The 19,199-nt window shown below is 46.6% G+C and overlaps 1 protein-coding gene across 6 annotated transcripts in view; it reads left to right on the top strand.

Annotated features, from left to right (window-relative positions):
- The window catches only part of CADM4 (cell adhesion molecule 4), a 384,618-nt gene that overhangs the window by 320,508 nt on the left and 44,911 nt on the right, over nucleotides 1-19,199 (top strand). For all 6 annotated transcript variants that reach the window (XM_056544050.1, XM_056544051.1, XM_056544052.1 and 3 more), the window contains 3 exons: nucleotides 10,205-10,351; nucleotides 16,404-16,556; nucleotides 18,230-18,364. In XM_056544050.1, the coding sequence (XP_056400025.1) occupies nucleotides 10,205-10,351; nucleotides 16,404-16,556; nucleotides 18,230-18,364 (435 nt within the window). The remainder of the gene's footprint in view (nucleotides 1-10,204; nucleotides 10,352-16,403; nucleotides 16,557-18,229; nucleotides 18,365-19,199) is intronic.

The following is a 19,199-nucleotide window of genomic DNA, read 5'->3' as shown; positions in this document are numbered from 1 at the left end:
GCCCTCTTTACTATTTCGTGGACAGGTTTCCTGTATGTGTCTATTTTACCTCACACAGATAAGTTACTCTTCTAATTTATCCAGGTGTCTCCCAAAAGAACAGATACGTCTCTCACCACTTGGGGGAGCTAGCTGTATGTTTATTACCTCTATTGGGAATCTGTATACATATGTAGTGAGAGCGCACCCTGGTGGTTGCTGCAAACAGCCAAAATGTTATCATTGAATTTTGTGTCCACTGTTTATCTTGGACAATCTGCTGGAACTCTTTACCTGAGACACTCTACTGGAACTGTTAATCTAGGACACTGCTTGTACTCTTTATCTGGGACCATTTGTTGCACACTTTGTAGGGGACACTCTGCTGATTTATTTATTTTTTTATCTGGGACACTGCTGGCACTCAATCTGGACACTCTACTGGCACTGTTTATCTGGGACACTTTCCTGATGTTGTTTGTCTGGGACAATCTATATAAAATTATGTGGACGCTGCGTATAGGGGACACTCTGTTGGCAGTGTTTATCTGGGAAGCTCTTCTGACATTGTTTGTCTGGGACACTCAGCAGGCTACAAGACAAACAGTGCCAGCAAAGTGTCCCAGATAAACAGTGCCAGCAAAGTGTCCCAGATAAACAGTGCCAGCAAAGTGTCCCAGATAAACAGTGCCAGCAAAGTGTCCCAGATAAACAGTGCCAGCAAAGTGTCCCAGATAAACAGTGACATCATAGTGTCCCAGATAAACAGTGCCAGCAAAGTGTCCCAGATAAACAGTGCCAGCAAAGTGTCCCAGACAAACAGTGCCAGCAAAGTGTCCCAGACAAACAGTGCCAGCAAAGTGTCCCAGATAAACAGTGCCAGCAAAGTGTCCCAGATAAACAGTGCCAGCAAAGTGTCCCAGATAAACAGTGCCAGCAAAGTGTCCCAGATAAACAGTGACATCATAGTGTCCCAGATAAACAGTGCCAGCAAAGTGTCCCAGATAAACAGTGCCAGCAAAGTGTCCCAGACAAACAGTGCCAGCAAAGTGTCCCAGACAAACAGTGCCAGCAAAGTGTCCCAGACAAACAGTGCCAGCAAAGTGTCCCAGACAAACAGTGCCAGCAAAGTGTCCCAGACAAACAGTGCCAGCAAAGTGTCCCAGACAAACAGTGCCAGCAAAGTGTCCCAGATAAACAGTGCCAGCAAAGTGTCCCAGATAAACAGTGCCAGCAAAGTGTCCCAGATAAACAGTGCCAGCAAAGTGTCCCAGATAAACAGTGCCAGCAAAGTGTCCCAGATAAAGTGTCCCAGATAAACAGTGACATCATAGTGTCCCAGATAAACAGTGACATCATAGTGTCCCAGATAAACAGTGACATCATAGTGTCCCAGATAAACAGTGACTGCAAAGTGTCCCATATAAACAGTCACAGCAACGTGTCCCAGAAAAACATTGACAGCAAAGTGTCCCAGATAAACAGTGACAGCAAAGTGTCCCAGATAAACAGTGACAGCAAAGTGTCCCAGATAAACAGTGACAGCAAAGTGTCCCAGATAAAGTGACAGCATAGTGTCCCAGATAAACAGTGACAGCAAAGTGTCCCAGATAAACAGTGACAGCAAAGTGTCCCAGATAAACAGTGACAGCATAGTGTCCCAGACAAACAGTGCCAGCAAAGTGTCCCAGACAAACAGTGCCAGCAAAGTGTCCCAGACAAACAGTGCCAGCAAAGTGTCCCAGACAAACAGTGCCAGCAAAGTGTCCCAGACAAACAGTGCCAGCAAAGTGTCCCAGACAAACAGTGCCAGCAAAGTGTCCCAGATAAACAGTGCCAGCAAAGTGTCCCAGATAAACAGTGCCAGCAAAGTGTCCCAGATAAACAGTGCCAGCAAAGTGTCCCAGATAAACAGTGCCAGCAAAGTGTCCCAGATAAAGTGTCCCAGATAAACAGTGACATCATAGTGTCCCAGATAAACAGTGACATCATAGTGTCCCAGATAAACAGTGACATCATAGTGTCCCAGATAAACAGTGACTGCAAAGTGTCCCATATAAACAGTCACAGCAACGTGTCCCAGAAAAACATTGACAGCAAAGTGTCCCAGATAAACAGTGACAGCAAAGTGTCCCAGATAAACAGTGACAGCAAAGTGTCCCAGATAAACAGTGACAGCAAAGTGTCCCAGATAAAGTGACAGCATAGTGTCCCAGATAAACAGTGACAGCAAAGTGTCCCAGATAAACAGTGACAGCAAAGTGTCCCAGATAAACAGTGACAGCATAGTGTCCCAGATAAACAGTGACAGCAAAGTGTCCCAGATAAACAGTGACAGCCAAGTGTCCCAGATAAACAGTGAAAGCAAAGTGTCCCGACCATCAACGCCAGTAGGGCATTCCAGATAACTTGTGTCACCAAAGTGTCCCAGATAAGCAGATCCAGCATTGCATTGCCAGATAAACAGTGCCAGTGCCCCCTATAAAGAGTGTCAGCAGAATATCTCAGCTAAACAGTACCAGCTATCTATGACACTCTTTAAAGTGGGCGCTCCGCTGGCACTGTTTTTGGGTGTTGATTTAGTTGGTTATTACAGAGTTGCCTGTAGATAAAGGTAGGGTTAACCTAGACATAAAATTCCCCCCACCCCATAAAATGACAAATACGGTGATGGATCTTCCCGAAATTAGACCAGTAGCGATTTATTGGGGCACCGTCCCTACACTATGTTTGGGCACCGGCTGCCATATGTTCTGTAGGTTGGTGATTTAGTCGGGGGGGGTAATGGGCGTCAGTTGTATAAACAGGTTTTATGGCGCACTTGGCATTCCAGCGGAGGTTACTCGGGAGCAATAGGTTCACTTTCTGTCAGGGAAGGAGCAATTGCTCGGTGATATTTAGACTCCTCCAGAACCTTAATTTCCAGCCCGCCGCATGCAGCACTTTAAAAGCGTTTAGCAGCTGATACTGTCATCAGATTATGTCGAAACGCAGAACAGCTCCGAGATTCCCAGAGGTCTGCGAATTAATGCAAATATGGCGGGTGGCAGACGGGAGAGTAAAGAGAAAGAAACAAATTGCAAGAGAGATAGAAGTAAATGAGGAGGGAAATGCACATATAGAAAATTAGGGCAAAAGTGAAAAAAAAATAAAGGATGTAGCCGAAACCGGAAAATGTTAGAGATGGAGCAAAGCCGACTGGGCTTTTGGCACTACTGCCTGGCACTGCATAATGGGCTACCTGTGGTTTTATATAGAACTGTCGGTATAGTTGAATCTGTCAGCTATAATTCACATTCCAAATTGCTGACACTGTGATATAGCTGTTAGGGCAGTGTCTCCCAACCAGTGTGCCTCCAGCTGTTGCAAAACTAAAACTCCCAACACGCCCAGACCGCCGAAGGCTTGGTTGGGAGACACTGATGCAAAGAGTCTAAGAGGCGTTCCCAACCACCTGAAATGCTAAGGGCTGCAACGTTTCCTTGTTTGATTGACAGTCAGCTTGAAGCCAAGCCCTGTTTCCAAATTCCTTCGCCGCATATACGAATTGTGCAACAACTCCCACCTCCTCATTCCCCCTCTCATCCTTGCCCATTCAATTGACAGACAGCTGGTAGCCAAGCCCTGTTTCCAAATCTTGCACCTACGCACAATTTGTATACATGGCACAGGAATTTGGAAACAGGGCTCAGCTTCTAGCTAACTGTTAATCGAACAGGGATGGGAGGAAGGGGTGAAGAGGCGTTCCAGCCCTCAGCATTTCAGGGGCTTGGGAACGCTTGGGAGTTGTTGCACAATTTGGGTATGTTCACACTGCGGAATCTTCGCTCGCAGAATTCCATGAGCGGAGATTCCATCTGGCGGCCGCCGCTGAAACATTTCGGCGGTAGGACCGCATGGCACTGAGCTGTCACCATTGACGGCTATGCTCTTTCTTTTCACTGAACAATTTCAGCAGCGGAAATATCCACCGCTGAAATTCCTCAGTGTGAACAGGTCTCTCGGAAGACCCTTTCACACTGATACTAATGTTCATGTGCGCAATTCTACGAAGTGGAATTGTGCAGTGTGAACATACCCTTTGTCTACATGGTGCAAGAATTTGGAAACAGGGCTCGGCTTCCAGCTGGCTGTCAATCAAACAGGGATGGGAGTTGGGGTGGAGAGACACTTCAGGGGCTTGGGAACGCCCCTAAATCATTTATAAAACAATAATAAATGTAGTGTTCATCTCCTTGCCCTGTATAGTAAGAGAATTGTACTCTGTCCTTATTCCTGTCATGATTGTATTCTGTCCTTGTGTCCTTATTTATAAGATACTTCTTCTAGAGTACTTGAACCTGGTGACTGTGAAGGTGTACATGACAAACTCCGCTCCTCTACATCGGCTACCCAAGTATGTTTTCTGAGTGGTTGAAAAATCTAGTGTTTTGTCAGATGTAGCAGAGTAGAATTGGCAAGATCTAGATGGTTTAGCAGAGCGGAGTTGTAGAGATGCAGCAGAGCTGAATTGTTATCAATCCAGTAGGGCTGAAGCTGTTACGCAGATGCAGCAGGGCTGAGTTGTTGTTGTATAGATGCCATAGGGCTGAATTGTTGTGTAGATGCAGCAGGGCTGAGTTGTTGTTGTATAGATGCCATAGGGCTGAGTTGCTCAGATGCAGCAGGGCTGAGTTGCTCAGATGCAGCAGGGCTGAGTTGCTCAGATGCAGCAGGACTGAGTTGCTCAGATGCAGCAGGGCTGAGTTGCTCAGATGCAGCAGGGCTGAGTTGCTCAGATACAGTAGGGCTGAGTTGCTCAGATGCAGCAGGGCTGAGTTGTACCGATCCAGCATGTCTGATCTGCGCAGATGCAGCGGGGCTGAGTTGTTGCGCAGATGCAGCAGAGTTGAGTTAGTAGTAAACAGTGAAGCTTAGTTGCTTAGATGTAGCAGGGCTTAGTGAAGATGTCACTTGCTTCAACTTATTGTGACATTAAAATGAGCTGTCTGTGAATTTACCTAGGACTGCAGATAAACCTACTCCATCACTTATCCCCAAGAGCAAACAATGCAGCTCCATAAAACGTAATGTCAGCTCCAGCTTTGCTACACGGTGATAAATGCTCCCTATGGAGAAAATATATATAGGAATAATTGTGCTATAATTAACCCTTTTTCAACCTCGGCCAATCCTCATATAGGTAGTTTTGGAGTTAACGCTGCTTCGTAAATAACTAAAAAAATTGAAAAAATCCAATATTTCCAGAAAGAAGACATGAATTGACCTAGATATTTAGCGGAAGAGGTGTACGGCGGGTGGCGCCAAGACTTAGTTATGTGTGTGAAGCGAGTAAAAAAAAATAAAAAAAATCCCACGCACCATTGCAAGAAGCAAAACATATGTCATTCTATATGCAGCAGGCGCGCGGTGTGGGGCTCCGAGTATTTAACGGGAGCCGCGATCTATGGGACGTCGCTAAAAAGCTTTTATTTCAAGTTCTCATTTACCGCTAATTATATTAATTATAATCAGCGGGAAGCGGTGTCTTCAAAGTGGCGCCTGCACCTGACCACTGACTCAATGAGGATTCCCCGCTATTCCCTGCCTTGTTACGGGCTTTATATACTGGGCCAGACCTATGGCAGCGCTGTTGCAAAACTACAACACTCAGCATGCTGGGAGTTGTAGTTTTGCAACAGCTGGAGGAACACAAGTTGGGAAAACACTGGCATAGAGAGCATTAATCTCCAGTCCTTGCAAAACTATAGCTCCCAGCATGCCCGGACAGCCGTTGGCTGTCCGGGCATGCTGGGAGTTATAGTTTTGAAACAGCTGGAGGAACACTGGTTGGGAAACACTGGTGTAGAAAGCATTGATCTCCACTCCCTGCAAAACTGCAACTCCCAGCATGTTATAGTTGTAGTTTTAGTTTTGCAACAGCTGGAGGAATACGGATTGGGAAGCACTGGCGTAGAGAGCATTCAATCTCCAGTCCTTGCAAAACTACAACTCCCAGCATGCCCGGCCAGCCGTTGGCTGTTTGGGCATGCTGGGAGTTGTAGTTTTGCAACAGCTGGAGGAACACGGGTTGGGAAACACTGGCGTAGAAAGCATTGATCTCAAGCCCTTGCAAAACTGCAACTCACAGCATGTTGTAGTTGTAGTGTTAGTTTTGCAACAGCTGGAGGAACATGAGTTGGGAAAACACTGGCATAGAGAGCATTAATCTCCAGTCCTTGAAAAACTACAACTCCCAGCATGCCTGGACTCCGTGCATGCTGGGAGCTGTAGTTTTGCAACAGCTGGAGGAACACAGATTGGGAAACACTGTGGTAGAGAGCATTGATCTCCAGTCCTTGCAAAACTACAACTCCCAGCATGTTATAGTTGTAGTTTTAGTTTTGCAACAGCTGGAGGCATGCTGGTTGGGAAACAGAGTTTTTGTAGCTATGGTTACTAAACCCTCTATCCATAAGATGACTGTCCTGTCGGCCACATCACGCTCCATTTGCCCTCCCCGCAGCCATGACCCTACGACTACTTCTCCAGTCAGGAGTCAGCCCTACGGGTGCTAAGGGAAGCGCGGAGCAGTTGCCCATAGCAACCGGTTATGATGAATCTCATACAGTGCCGAGATGTAACCTAGAAGAAATATTATTCATTAATAATTCATTTAATCAGGCGCAGACATGGAGTCTTTATTAACCTGAAGAAGACAATTGCGTCGCTCTCGTTCTGCTCCGGCACCAGACAGAACTGGAATATAAAGCGGACAGGGAACACACGCCCAAACCCACCCAAGCCTCCTGCCTGGGCATGCTGGGAGTTGTAGTTTTGCAACAGCTGGAGGCAACCTGGTTGGGAAACATTGTATTAGATAGTAATAATAAGAAGAAGAAATTAAAAAAATTACAGTTGCAAAAGTCTACACACCCTTTAAGGGGTACTCCGGTGAAATATATATATATATATATATTTTTTTTAATCAACTGGTGCCAGAAAGTTAAACAGATTTGTAAATTACTTCTAGTAAAACAATCTTAATCCTTCCTGTACTTATTAGCTGCTGAATACTACAGTTGAAATTATTTTCCGTTTGAAACACAGAGCTCTCTGCTGACATCACGAGCACAGTGCTCTCTGCTGACATCTCTGTCCATTTTTAGGAACTGTCCAGGGTAAAAGGAAATCCCCATAGCAAACATATGCTGCTCTGGACAGTTCCTAAAATGGACAGAGATGTCAGCAGAGAGCACTGTGCTCGTGATGTCAGCAGAGAGCTCTGTGTTCCAAAAAGAAAATAATTTCCACTGTAGTATTCAGCAGCTAATAAGTACTGGAAGGATTAAGATTTTTTAATAGAAGTAATTTACAAATCTGTTTAACTTTCTGGCCCCAGTTGATTTAAAAAAAAAAAAAAAAAAGTTTTTCACCGGAGTACCCCTTTAACTATTCATCAAGAACCATTGTAATCCATTGTATTCCACCCTATAGGGGCATATGACCTTGTATGTGACCCCTGGCCAATCCTCCACCAACTTCCATACTAGTGGGCGCTGAGCCCCCTCTGCCCCGGTTTCGGTTTAATTAGTGTGAAGCGGATCTGGCAAACCGCTCGGTGTTGTACCTGTGCTGTCAATATGCAGTTATTAAAAAAAAAAAAGGTGTCACCCGTGTGTAACTTGTGAAAAGCAGCGTCTCCTGTCAGCAGCGACGTCTGCGCTTTTTATTTTTTTTATAGAACAGTCTGAGTGTTACAGACATGGCTTCTCTGGAGCGGGAGCTTCTCACGATTCCTCATTGCCGACATGCGCCTTGTATTGTCATTACTACCTGCCCGGCAGCGGAGGGGGCCGCATTACTGCCGTTGTCCGCACCCGCTGTGTCATTTTTAAATTATAATTCCCTCTAATCCGTAATCCTCCCATTATGTTATTTTCCCCTGCCCTGTTTTTATAAATCCCAATCAGGCACTACACATCCCAAATATCCTGAGAAGAGCTATTCTATATACAGCGGCGACAACTGCTCATTGGTCTATTATTGGTCTATACCTGTGGTCTTCAAAATGTTGACCTCCAGCTGTTGTAAATTTAGAACTCCCAACATGCCAGGACAGCCAACTATTTCCCAATACCGACAAACTCTGCAGTCTGAAAGTAAAACAAAGGAGTCTGGACAGTTAAAGGGGTCCTCCCGTGAAAAACTTTTTATTTTTATTTTTTTTTTAAATCAACTGGTGCCAGAAAGTTAAACAGATTTGTAAATCACTTCTATTAAAAAATCTTAATCCTTCCAGTACTTTTTAGGGGCTGTATACTAAAGAGAAATCCAAAAAAGAAATGCATTTCCTCTGATGTCATGACCACAGTGCTCTCTGCTGACACCTCTGTCCATTTTAGGAACTGTCCAGAGCAGCATATGTTTGCTATGGGGATTTTCTCCTGCTCTGGACAGTACTTAAAATGGACAGAGATGTCAGCAGAGAGCACTGCGGTCATGACATCAGAGGAAATGCATTTCGTTTTTGGATTTCTCTTTAGTATACAGCCCCTAAAAAGTACTGGAAGGATTAAGATTTTTTAATAGAAGTGATTTACAAATCTGTTTAACTTTCTGGCACCAGTTGATTTAAAAAAAAAAAAGTTTTCCACAGGAGTACCCCTTTAAATCATACTTTACCATGATGCTGGATGTCTAAAACTCCCGGTCATTCTTTGCAGCCCCCGAGTAACACATTCAGGAGATGTACTGGAAGTCCGATGTAAGTCTTCTGATTGCGTGACTCTCTGGATTGCCCAGGAGTCTTAAACATCCTGCCACAGGTCCAACATCATGGTAAAGTATGATTTAACTTTCCCGCAGGCAGGTGCAGGGAGTGGAGACTGGGCAGGTGGATGAAATAATTTTTTTTTCGAGTACGGGGAGAGAAGACATTAATGCAGGGGCAGGGAGGAGGCATAACAGCGCTGCTGCAGTGAGTAGTGCAAGAAGGACGAGCAGCCTATCCCTGCTGGGGCTTTAAGAGACTGGGAAAGCTGGGTGGCACACATCCTTTTTCTACTGGTAAGAAACTGTGTAGATCTTCTTTCTCCAGGGAACTGCTTTTTCAGCAAATTAATGAATTGACCATTAAGTCATGGGAAGTAAGGGGAATAAACACCGGACCTATATAATCTGGGGGAGGGGCAAATATCAGACTCATTTCCATATTTGCTATTAGGCCCTCTGTCTTCTCTGTACATCACAAATTCAAAGAATCTGTGGAGAAGATGGGCATTGGTGAGGAGGAACGGTTGGGGTAACATGACCAAGCGGCCTAGACCACCGATGGAGGGTTTATGACACGGGTATGTTGCGCCAGCCCTCGGGCCCCATTTTTCTTACACCCCTCGGCCCTCCTTCGACATTGTAGGGGTAGAACAAAACTGAGGCGTCATTCCCAGTGCTGGGAGGCATATGGCTTCTCGCTGCACCGGCTATAAATATGTTTCCGAACGAGACACTTTTAATGAGGATTTTTTTTTATCGCCCGACACCCACCTCGGAAGTCATGTTTGATAAATGTGCCTAATGGCGTGTATGTTACCCTGCAGACTGCACAAATCCTTGTCTGTTTGTATCCGTGTGCCTGGGCTGATTAAGATGTTTTGTGGGCACCAGGGGGGCACTGAGGAGGGCACTAATTCTCTCTAATTATTAGGAGGAAGGTGAGCAGGTTGCTGCAATATTAACCCGCTTTGTGGTCCTCCATTGGGCACTGATGCCAGGGAAGACACTTTTCTTGGTCGGATTTTTGCCCTTTTCGTAGGACGACAGCCTGTCACTTTTTTTCTTACATTTTTTTTTTATCTTTTGTTTTAGGGTCGAGTAAAACTTCATCCTAAATCTCGTAGCTAATGATCTGTGTCAGTGTAAGGACCTTGGTTAACAAGCTTCTTGCTCCTTCCTGCAGAAAATCCTCACAAATGTCATCCAAACTCCCAGCATTGATGCTTCATTACATAGGGAGCCGCGTCCCCATCTTCACAACATCTCGGGTCTCGGGACAATTGTTTTCTGTCTCTGCCTGTCAGCCCGACACCTTTCATACCCTCCCGTAGACTTGTCTCCAATCATCTTTTCTTTTTTTTTTTAGATTTTCTTTTTTCATTTTTTTTTTTTGTAATCTTGACGGTTGTAATCATTTTTTTCTTTTCTTTATTTTGCCGTGACTTGACCCGTTCTTGTTTTTGTCTTCCAGTCTTCTCCCAGGAGGTCCAAGCTGAGAATGTGACGGTCGTAGAAGGTGGGACAGCCGAGATCAGCTGCCGTCTACACCACTACGATGGATCCATTGTGGTCATCCAGAACCCTTCCCGGCAAACCCTCTTCTTCAATGGCACACGTGGTGAGTACCAACTGTATGGGGCTCCCGGACCTCAAATTGTGCCCAACCTAGCTCTCTTCTATTACCTTTTGGTTTCCTTGAAATAGTAGTCTAGGTCAGTGTTTCCCAAGCAGTGTGCCTCAAGCTGTTGCAAAACTACAACTCCCAGCATGCTGTATGCCCCAGAAGAAGTCATGTAGTCTTTCCAGTCAAAGACAGTGCTCTCTGCTGCCCCTTCTGTCTGTGACAGGTATTATCCAGAGTATTGTTTCCCAAGCAGTGGGCCTCAAGCTGTTGCATAACTACAACTCCCAGCATGCTGTATGCCCCAGAAGAAGTCATGTAGTCCTTCCAGTCAAAGACAGTGCTCTCTGCTGCCCCTTCTGTCTGTGACAGGTATTATCCAGAGTAGTGTTTCCCAAGCAGTGGGCCTCAAGCTGTTGCATAACTACAACTCCCAGCATGCTGTATGCCCCAGATGACGTTATGTAGTCTCTCTTCTGCCACCTCTGTCTGTGACAGGTATTATCCCGATCAGTGTTTTCCGACCAGTGTGCCTCCAGCTGTTGCAAAACTACAACTCCCAGCATGCAGGGACAGTCTTTGGCTGTCCGGGCATGCTGGGAGTTGTAGTTTTGCAACAGCTAGAGGCACACTGGTTGGGAAACACCACTCTGGATAATACCTGTCACAGACAGAAGGGGCAGCAGAGAGCACTGTCTTTGACTGGAAGGACTACATGACTTCTTCTGGGGCATACAGCATGCTGGGAGTTGTAGTTTTCAACAACCTGAGGCACACTGGTTGGAAACACTACTCTGGACAATACCTGATACAGACAGAGGTGGCAGCAGAGAGCACTGTGTCTGACTGGAAAGACTATGCTGTATGCCCCAAAGAAAGTAATTTGGTCTTTCCAGTCAGACACAGTGCTCAATGCTGCCACCTCTGTTTGTATCAGACATTGTCCAGAGGAGTGTTTCCCAACCAGTGTGCCTCCAGCTCTTGCAAAACTACAACTCTCAGCATGCCCGGACAGCCAAAGGCTGTCCGGGCATGCTGAGTGTTGTAGTTTTGCAACAGTTGGAGGTACACTGGTTGGGAAACACTAGTAGATATAATAAAACCTAAACACCCGTTCAGATTCTGTATGAACATTCTTGCTCTTTAGGTCCATATTTTGAGTCCATAGGGGGCAGAAAACTTGTAGGTGGTGCTAGTATAATAAAGTTATTCAGCTTTGAGTTCTAATCCGTTGTAAAATATTTTCTTCGAAAATTATTAACATAATATTTGCAAAAAATTTTTGCGATCCGTTTAGAAAACTAAGAAATATTCCTCCCACAGAAAAAAAAAAAAAAAGAGTGTCAATTCTATGCCTAAAGGGGTACTCTGGAGGGAAAAAGATGTTTTCAAATCAATTGGTGCCAGAAAGTTATACAGAATGACTTCTATATAAAAAATCGTAACTCTTCAAGTACTTATCAGCTGCTGTATGCTCCACAGGAAGCTGTGTAGTTCTTTCCAATCTGGCCACAGTTCTCTCTACTGCCACCTCTGGAACTCAAAGCAGGAGAGGGATTTGCTCCTGTTCCGAACACTGCTAGAGGTGGCAGCAGAGAGCACTGTGATGTTTCATAGACTTCTGATCCCAGTTGCCATCAGCAACTGGGGACCCATTGCGATCACGTTTATGCCCGCCATTAACCCTTTAGATGCTGAGATAATTACTGATCATGGCATCCAAAGTATTTTGATACTCATCAGACTACCCACAGCACAATTGCACAGGTATGAGGAGTCAAGATGGCGGCTGGAGCTCTCCTTACCTACTCCGTTCCGCTCTTCCTGGATACATTTCTCTGGTCTGCCTTCTGGTACAGCCACAACAAAAAAAATTTTGGTTGCGCCTTATATTGTTTAGTAAAATGAAAGAGGAGGCAACAGCTGGAAGGAAGGCAGCCTGGCAGGGCTGACTTCTGGACCAGGGGGGGAAAATATGATTGTATGGCTCAGAAGGCGCACTCCCGTAGACTTCAGATGATGTAGATCAATGCCGTCTTTATTGAATGTAAGGATGGCAGTTTACAGTATGGAAAACGCATTTCGAAGGTTGTACCTTCCTCTTCAGGTCCAGTTTTACTGGACCTGAAGAAGAAGGTACAACCTTTGAAACGCATTGTCCATATTGTATACTGCCATCCTTACTGTAACGGGTCACGGCAGGTGGTGGATCCCCTGGGCCTGTGTGGATGATGACGTGAGCCGTGCCAGGGAGCGGAGTCTAAGGTGCCGCTGGTTTTCACCAGAGCCCACCGCAAAGCGGGATGGTCTTGCTGTGGCAGGCGGCACCCAGGTCGCTACCCCTGGCACGACTCCTTCCCCTACGTGAGACTACTGTAAGACTCACGGCTGCAAGCAGGACACTCACGGAGATAGTGGATTCGCTGGACCGGTGTGGCAGATGACACGGGCTGTGCCACGGAGTGGGGTTTAAGGTGCCGCTGGTTTTCACCAGAGCCCGCCGCAAAGCGGGATGGTCTTGCTGCGGCAGGCGGCACCAAGGTCACTACCCCCGGCACGACTCGACCACACAGGCAGCTGAGGTGATGCGAGGTACAGGAGGAATAGGCAAGACGTGGTCTGGATAGCAGGAGGTCTGGGCTGGCGGCACAGGAGCGTAGTCAGGAACGTAGCAGGAGGTCTAAAGACACGCAGCAAGAAGCAAGTTCAGGTCACGGAATGAAAGGGTCAGGAACACGGCAAGGCTAAAAAAAATTAACGCTTTCTTTAAGGCACTGGGGCAACAAAGATCCGACAGGGAGTGATGGGAGGTGCAGATATTTATAAAAATGGTGCAGGTGCAAAACATAAGTACGGGCGCACTGGCCCTTCAAATAAGAGAGCTCCGGCGCGCGTGCCCTAGGAGGCGGGGGCACATGCGCCGGTGCTGAGGGAGGAAGGAGAAGTACACGGAGGTGAGAAAAGGACTGAGATTCGCATGCGAGTGCGTCCCGTGATGCGAATCCCAGCCCCGCCGGCTGGGGAAGTGAGAGGGAGGATGCGCTGACGGATAGCGTGTCTGGACGGAGCGCTGGATGTAACAACTTCCTTTTTCGGTTAGGTATTTTCCAGAGATTTTGTTGCCTAACTAAGACAAAAAAAAAAGTGGCGGGAAAATGAACCTTCACATATTTTCAGAGCAACACAAGAGACCTTACTGTAATAGTAGTAGCTTTTTCTTGAAGATGTTCCCCATTGAGTCTAGTTACCTAGTGGAGTTGTATTGCGGGTAACCTTGGCTGAAGGTAACGTAAGGAAGCTGAATGCTAATGCTCCTGCTTCCCTATTCCTTGCCGGTACTTGGTATTTACTTTTTATATTCAGATGTAGATGATTCGGGCACCCATTAATTCCTGTGTCACCGCTCCATTACTGTTGGCCGGTATTTAAGTTTTGGGGATGATGGTGGTAGACGGAGGGGGAATTGTGTGTGTGTGTGGGGGGGGGGTTAAACGTTACCATTTGCCATAATGATCCCCCCCCCCCCCTCCTCTCCTGTGATTTAGAATAATTCCGATCCACTTCTAATTTTATCCAAACATCTGCAGTTGGAATTCAATAGCTGTAACTTCAGCAGAAAAAAAAAAAAAAACACCCGGTGGAGGAGGACGAGGAGGAGGGACAGTCGCCGATTTGGAAAAATGCTTCCTCTGTAGATAATCAATGCGGCTTCCTCTGGCTGCGCAAATCACTGGTTACATAAATGGCCGTCACACACCCCCCGACCTCTTTGTTAAAGGGTTAAAAATTGCAGCCGTAAATGCTGGATTGTTCAGATTTACTGACACTGACCCAAAACGCTGCATACACAAAACGTTAGATCAGTATTTCCCAACCAGGGTGCCTCCAGCTGTTTCAAAACTACAACTCCCAGCATGCCCGGACAGCCGTTGGCTGTCCGGGCATACTGGGATTTGTAGTTTTACAACGGCTAGAGGCAAGCTAGTTGGGAAATACTGATCTAACGTTTTGTGTATGCAGCGTTTTGGGTGCGCAGCTCATAGTTGGGAAACACTGCATTGACCTATACATAACCCTATTCTGTCATTCCATTGTGAACTAGGACAAGTGCAGTTGTGCATATAGATATGGAAGGACACGTAACAATGCTGCAATTTTTAACCCTTTGATACTTTTGACATGTCAAAAAAATGTCAATGGCCAGCACTTTTGAACGGTCGAAGTCTCGGTGCTGAGACCCCCACTGATCATGAGAACGAGCAGGTATAAGAGCGCGGTAGCACGCTTCAATCCCCAGCTCGAAGTGATCTCGGTCCCCCTTCACGAGACAAACCCATAGACTTGTAAATGGAGTGATGGACCGAGATATGTCAAAAGTTTGGATCTGTTGGGGTCTCAGTGCTGAGACCCCCCAACGATCATGAGAAGGGTTTGGTAGCATGCTTCAATACCCATCTTGCAATGATGTTAGTCCTGCTTCACTAGAAGATACCATAGACTTATAATTGAGCCATGGATCGAGACATGTCTAAAGTTTAGGAGTGTGGGGGTCTCAGTGCTGAGACCCCCACTGATCATTTAAACAAGCAGGGAGAAGAGCACGGTAGCATGCTTTTAATCCCCAGCTTGAAGTGATCTCAGTCCTGCTTCACTTGATGACCCCAAAGACTTAAGATAATAGAACCGCAAACCGAGACATGTCAAAAGTTTAGATCTGTCGGGGTCTCAGTACAGAGACACCCACCGAAGTACAGAGACACCCACCTAACATGAGAACAAGCCAGGAGAAGTGCATGCATAAGCATTTCACTCCTCGGCTCACAGTGATCTCCGATCATGGCTCCATTATGAGTCTATGGGGTTGTCTAGTGAAGCAGGGCTGAGAACACTATAAGTTAGGGAGTGAAGCATGCTATGGTTCTCTTCTCTCTGCCCAGTCATATGATGGGTTGGGTTCTAAGCACTGAGACCCTGACAGATCAAGACTTTTCACATGTCTTTTCCACGCCTATGGGGTCGCCTAGTGAAGCGGGACTGAGATCACTCCTAGCCAAGGAGTGAAGTGCACTACCATGCGCTTCTCCCTGCTCGTTCACATGATGGGTGGGGTTCTCGGAATTGATACTACGACCAATTCAAATTTTTGACATGTCTCTGCCCACATCTCCATTATAGGCCTGTGGGGTCATCTAGTAAAGCGAGACTGAGATCACTCCTAGTCAGGGAGTGAAGAGCGCTACTAACTGCTTCTCCCTGCTCGTTCTTCTGATCAGTGGGGGTCCTAGTACTTAGACGCCAACCTAATAAAACTTTTGACATGTTTTTTTCATGACAGGGACACTTTGAGAACGAGGTTGGGGTGTCACAGACAAAGTGCTACTTGCCATTTTATTTTATTTTTTCATTTTTAAATTTTTTTTCATAATTCCAGCCCATGTAATACCAACATACAGTGCCAATATAATACTACTATTCATTGCTAAATAATACTGGTCAGTTTAAGTTATCATCATGGCCGCTTATTGATGAGGGGCCCTGTTTGCCCCTTAAAGGTGTTATCCAGAATTAGAGAAATAGAGCTGATTTCTTCAAAGACCAACACCACATCTGTCCTCAGGTTGTGTGTGGTATTGCAGCTCCGATCCAGTGAAGTGAATGGAGCAGAGTTGTAATACCACACAATTAGCTCGGTTCCTGGATAACCCATTAAATGTCTGCTATACATATTAAAGCCAAACCCGCTGACTTTCGAAGGATGGGTCAGCTGTCTATTGGTGTACCGGGGCCTCCCAATTGGATCCGCACAGGTGAGGTCAGAGCAGAGGGCATGTGGGGGCCTTGGCCCAGGTATTTAGATACTAGGGAACTGAATATTTCCATATGAACAACCAGAAGCTGTGTAACAATGCAGAGTATACAGTAAATGTCACTCAGCTGGGTGACCTCCTCTATAGGCGCCATTGGTAGTTGTCACCCAGCATCAGAACTCTACAGTGTCACATGTTTTGTCGTTTCGATGTCTCAGTGATATATACCTGTCTGTTTTCAGCTTTAAAAGACGAGCGGTTCCAGCTGGTGGAGTTCACCCCTAAACTGGTCAAGATCCATTTGTCCAACGCGAAGTTGGATGATGAAGGCGGCTACTTCTGCCAGCTGTATACGGAAGACACTCATCACCAGATCGCCACGCTCACAGTGCTGGGTAACTATGTGCCGCTCAAGCCAAGCTCTGCCCCCGAACATCAATTTACAGTATATATATATATAATAGCTGAGTACCCAGCATTTCCCAGTCTTCCTACCCAAAACTTGTGGGAGAGGAAAAGCAACAATGACTCTCTTGTCGTCATATCCTGTCCATTATAATGTCCTGACCTCATATCTCATCCTCCTATCCAGACCTAGTATCCAGTCCTTATATCCCCAACCCCATATTCTGACCTCCAATCCTGTCCTCAGGTCCCGACCTCATATCACGTCCCAAGATCTCGTCCTGATGTCTCATCCTCATATCCTTATACAGTGATTAGAGATGAGCGAACTTACAGTAAATTCGATTCGTCACGAACTTCTCGGCTCGGCAGTTGATGACTTATGCTGCATAAATTAGTTCAGCTTTCAGGTGCTTCGGTGGGCTGGAAAAGGTGGATACAGTCCTAGGAAAGAGTCTCCTAGGACTGTATCCACCTTTTCCAGCCCACGAGAGCACCTGAAAGCTGAACTAATTTATGCAGGATACGTCATCAACTGCCGAGCCGAGAAGTTCGTGACGAATCGAATTTACTGTAAGTTCGCTCATCTCTAACAGTGATCCCTCAGCATACGAAGGTAATCCGTTCCAAACGGACCATTGTTTGTTGAAACCATCGTATGTTGAGGGATCCGTGCAATATAAAGTATAGGACAGTGGTCTACAACCTGCGGACCTCCAGATGTTGCAAAACTACAACACCCAGCATGCCCGGACAGCCAACGGCTGTGCGGGCATGCTGGGAGTTGTAGTTTTGCAACATCTGGAGGTCCGCAGGTTGAAGACCACTGTTAGAGGAAATTGTCACCGTCCATCGATGTCGCTGCGTCCCCGAGGTGTCCCCGACGCTCCGGCAAGGCCTCTGCTTCCCCGGCATCCTCGCTCTCCGTCGCCGCCATCACGTCACTACGCACGCCGCTCCTATTGGATGACGGGACGGCGTGCGCAGCGACATGATGACGACGATGGAGAGCGCCGACGATGCAGGGGATCCCAAAGAGGACGCTCCGGAGCCCCGAGGACAGGTAAGTGATCGTCAGCGGAGCACACGAGGCACCGTAAACGGCTATCCGGTGGCAGCTGAAGCAGTCTGCGCTGCCGGATAGCCGTTTATGCGATGGCCCCGACATACAAAAGCATCGTATGTTGATGCTGCCTCTGAGAGACCATCGCATGTTGAAATGATTGTATGTCGGGGCCATCGTAGGTCGGGGGGGGGGGGGGGCACTGTATCTCATTCCAATACCCCCTCCTCATATCCCTAACCTCATATCTTGTCTTCATTTCCTAACCTTATATCCCGTCCTCATATCCTGACCAGTTAGCCTCTGGTTGTTACAAAACTACAACTCCCAGCATGCCCGGACAGCAAGAAAAAAAAAAAGCGCCACATTAGTCCACAGGTTGTGTAAGGTATTGCAGTTGTGTCCTATGCAGTTCGAAGGAGCTGATCTGCAATACCAGACACAATCTAAGGACCCGTGTGGTGCTGTATCTAGAAGAAGGCAGCCATGTTTTTTGGGAAACCGTACAATCTGATTTGGGTACACAGATGATATGCCAAGATGTGACTCCCTGCTAAACCCTCCTGCTCATTCACTTCTGTTTTTTTTGTCACCCACCAGTTCCTCCAGAAAACCCAGTGGTGGAGGTGAGGGACCAGGCTGTGGAGGGAGGACAAGTGGAACTGATCTGCTCTGCGCCCAGGACGAAGCCTGAAGCCACCCTGAGGTGGTACCGGGACCGCAGGGAACTGAAAGGTGAGGACACAAGAACACAGACTGGTAGCCATAATGGCAGCTCAACCAGCTCTGCTATGTATGCGCGATGTTATAACTGAGTGGAGTCGCGGTGGTGAACGCTGTCGTTTACTATGACATCCCAGGAGGCTGCGTGTATATAGGTTAAGTGGTGTGTGTATTATTGATGGCGGGTGTTTTGGGTTATGTCATAGCATGTCACTCTCTGCTATAGCTGCCGCACCGCAATGCCGAGCCAATTTATATCATATGTAATTCATGAAATAGAACTGGACGCCACCAAAGAGATCTCCGGGGATAGTGAGCGGCCCAGACACTGTATGTAAGCTTATCGTTACTGGAGGATCCTGTATCTAAGCCTTTAGCCTACAGCTTAGATAAAACAGACTGTACTGTATTACACAATCGGCTTAGAAAAACTAAACAAACTGTATACGGCCGGGTTCACTCCACGTTTTTGCAATACAGTTCCCATATACGTTTTCAATGTGAAAACCGTACGGAACCATATTGAAAACCGTATGCCAAAAGATGCATCAGGTTGTGTCCGTTTTGCATCCTGTACGGTTTTGTCAGTTTTTTTTCCTGTACCCAAAACAGTAGCCTACAGCTGCATTCAAATCTCATTTTGCCGTATTAGGCTTAGATACATGTGTGGTGAGCCACGGGGGTGCGATGTGAGGTGTAGAAGGGGCAGATGGTGTTGCCCAGGGATAGATGGTATTAACCCCTTCGTGTTTGTGACGCCAGGGCGTGGTTTGCCTATGTAACCACCCAAAGGTGATCCCGTTACTTCTAGGTTAGGCAGGGGTAAATATTAGTCCAAGGCCAGGTT

Source organism: Hyla sarda, chromosome 10 (genome assembly GCF_029499605.1).
Source record: "Hyla sarda isolate aHylSar1 chromosome 10, aHylSar1.hap1, whole genome shotgun sequence".
Taxonomy (NCBI): Eukaryota; Metazoa; Chordata; class Amphibia; order Anura; family Hylidae; genus Hyla; species Hyla sarda.
Note: the sequence above shows the minus strand (reverse complement) of the source record. Positions and strands in the feature narration are given on the sequence as shown.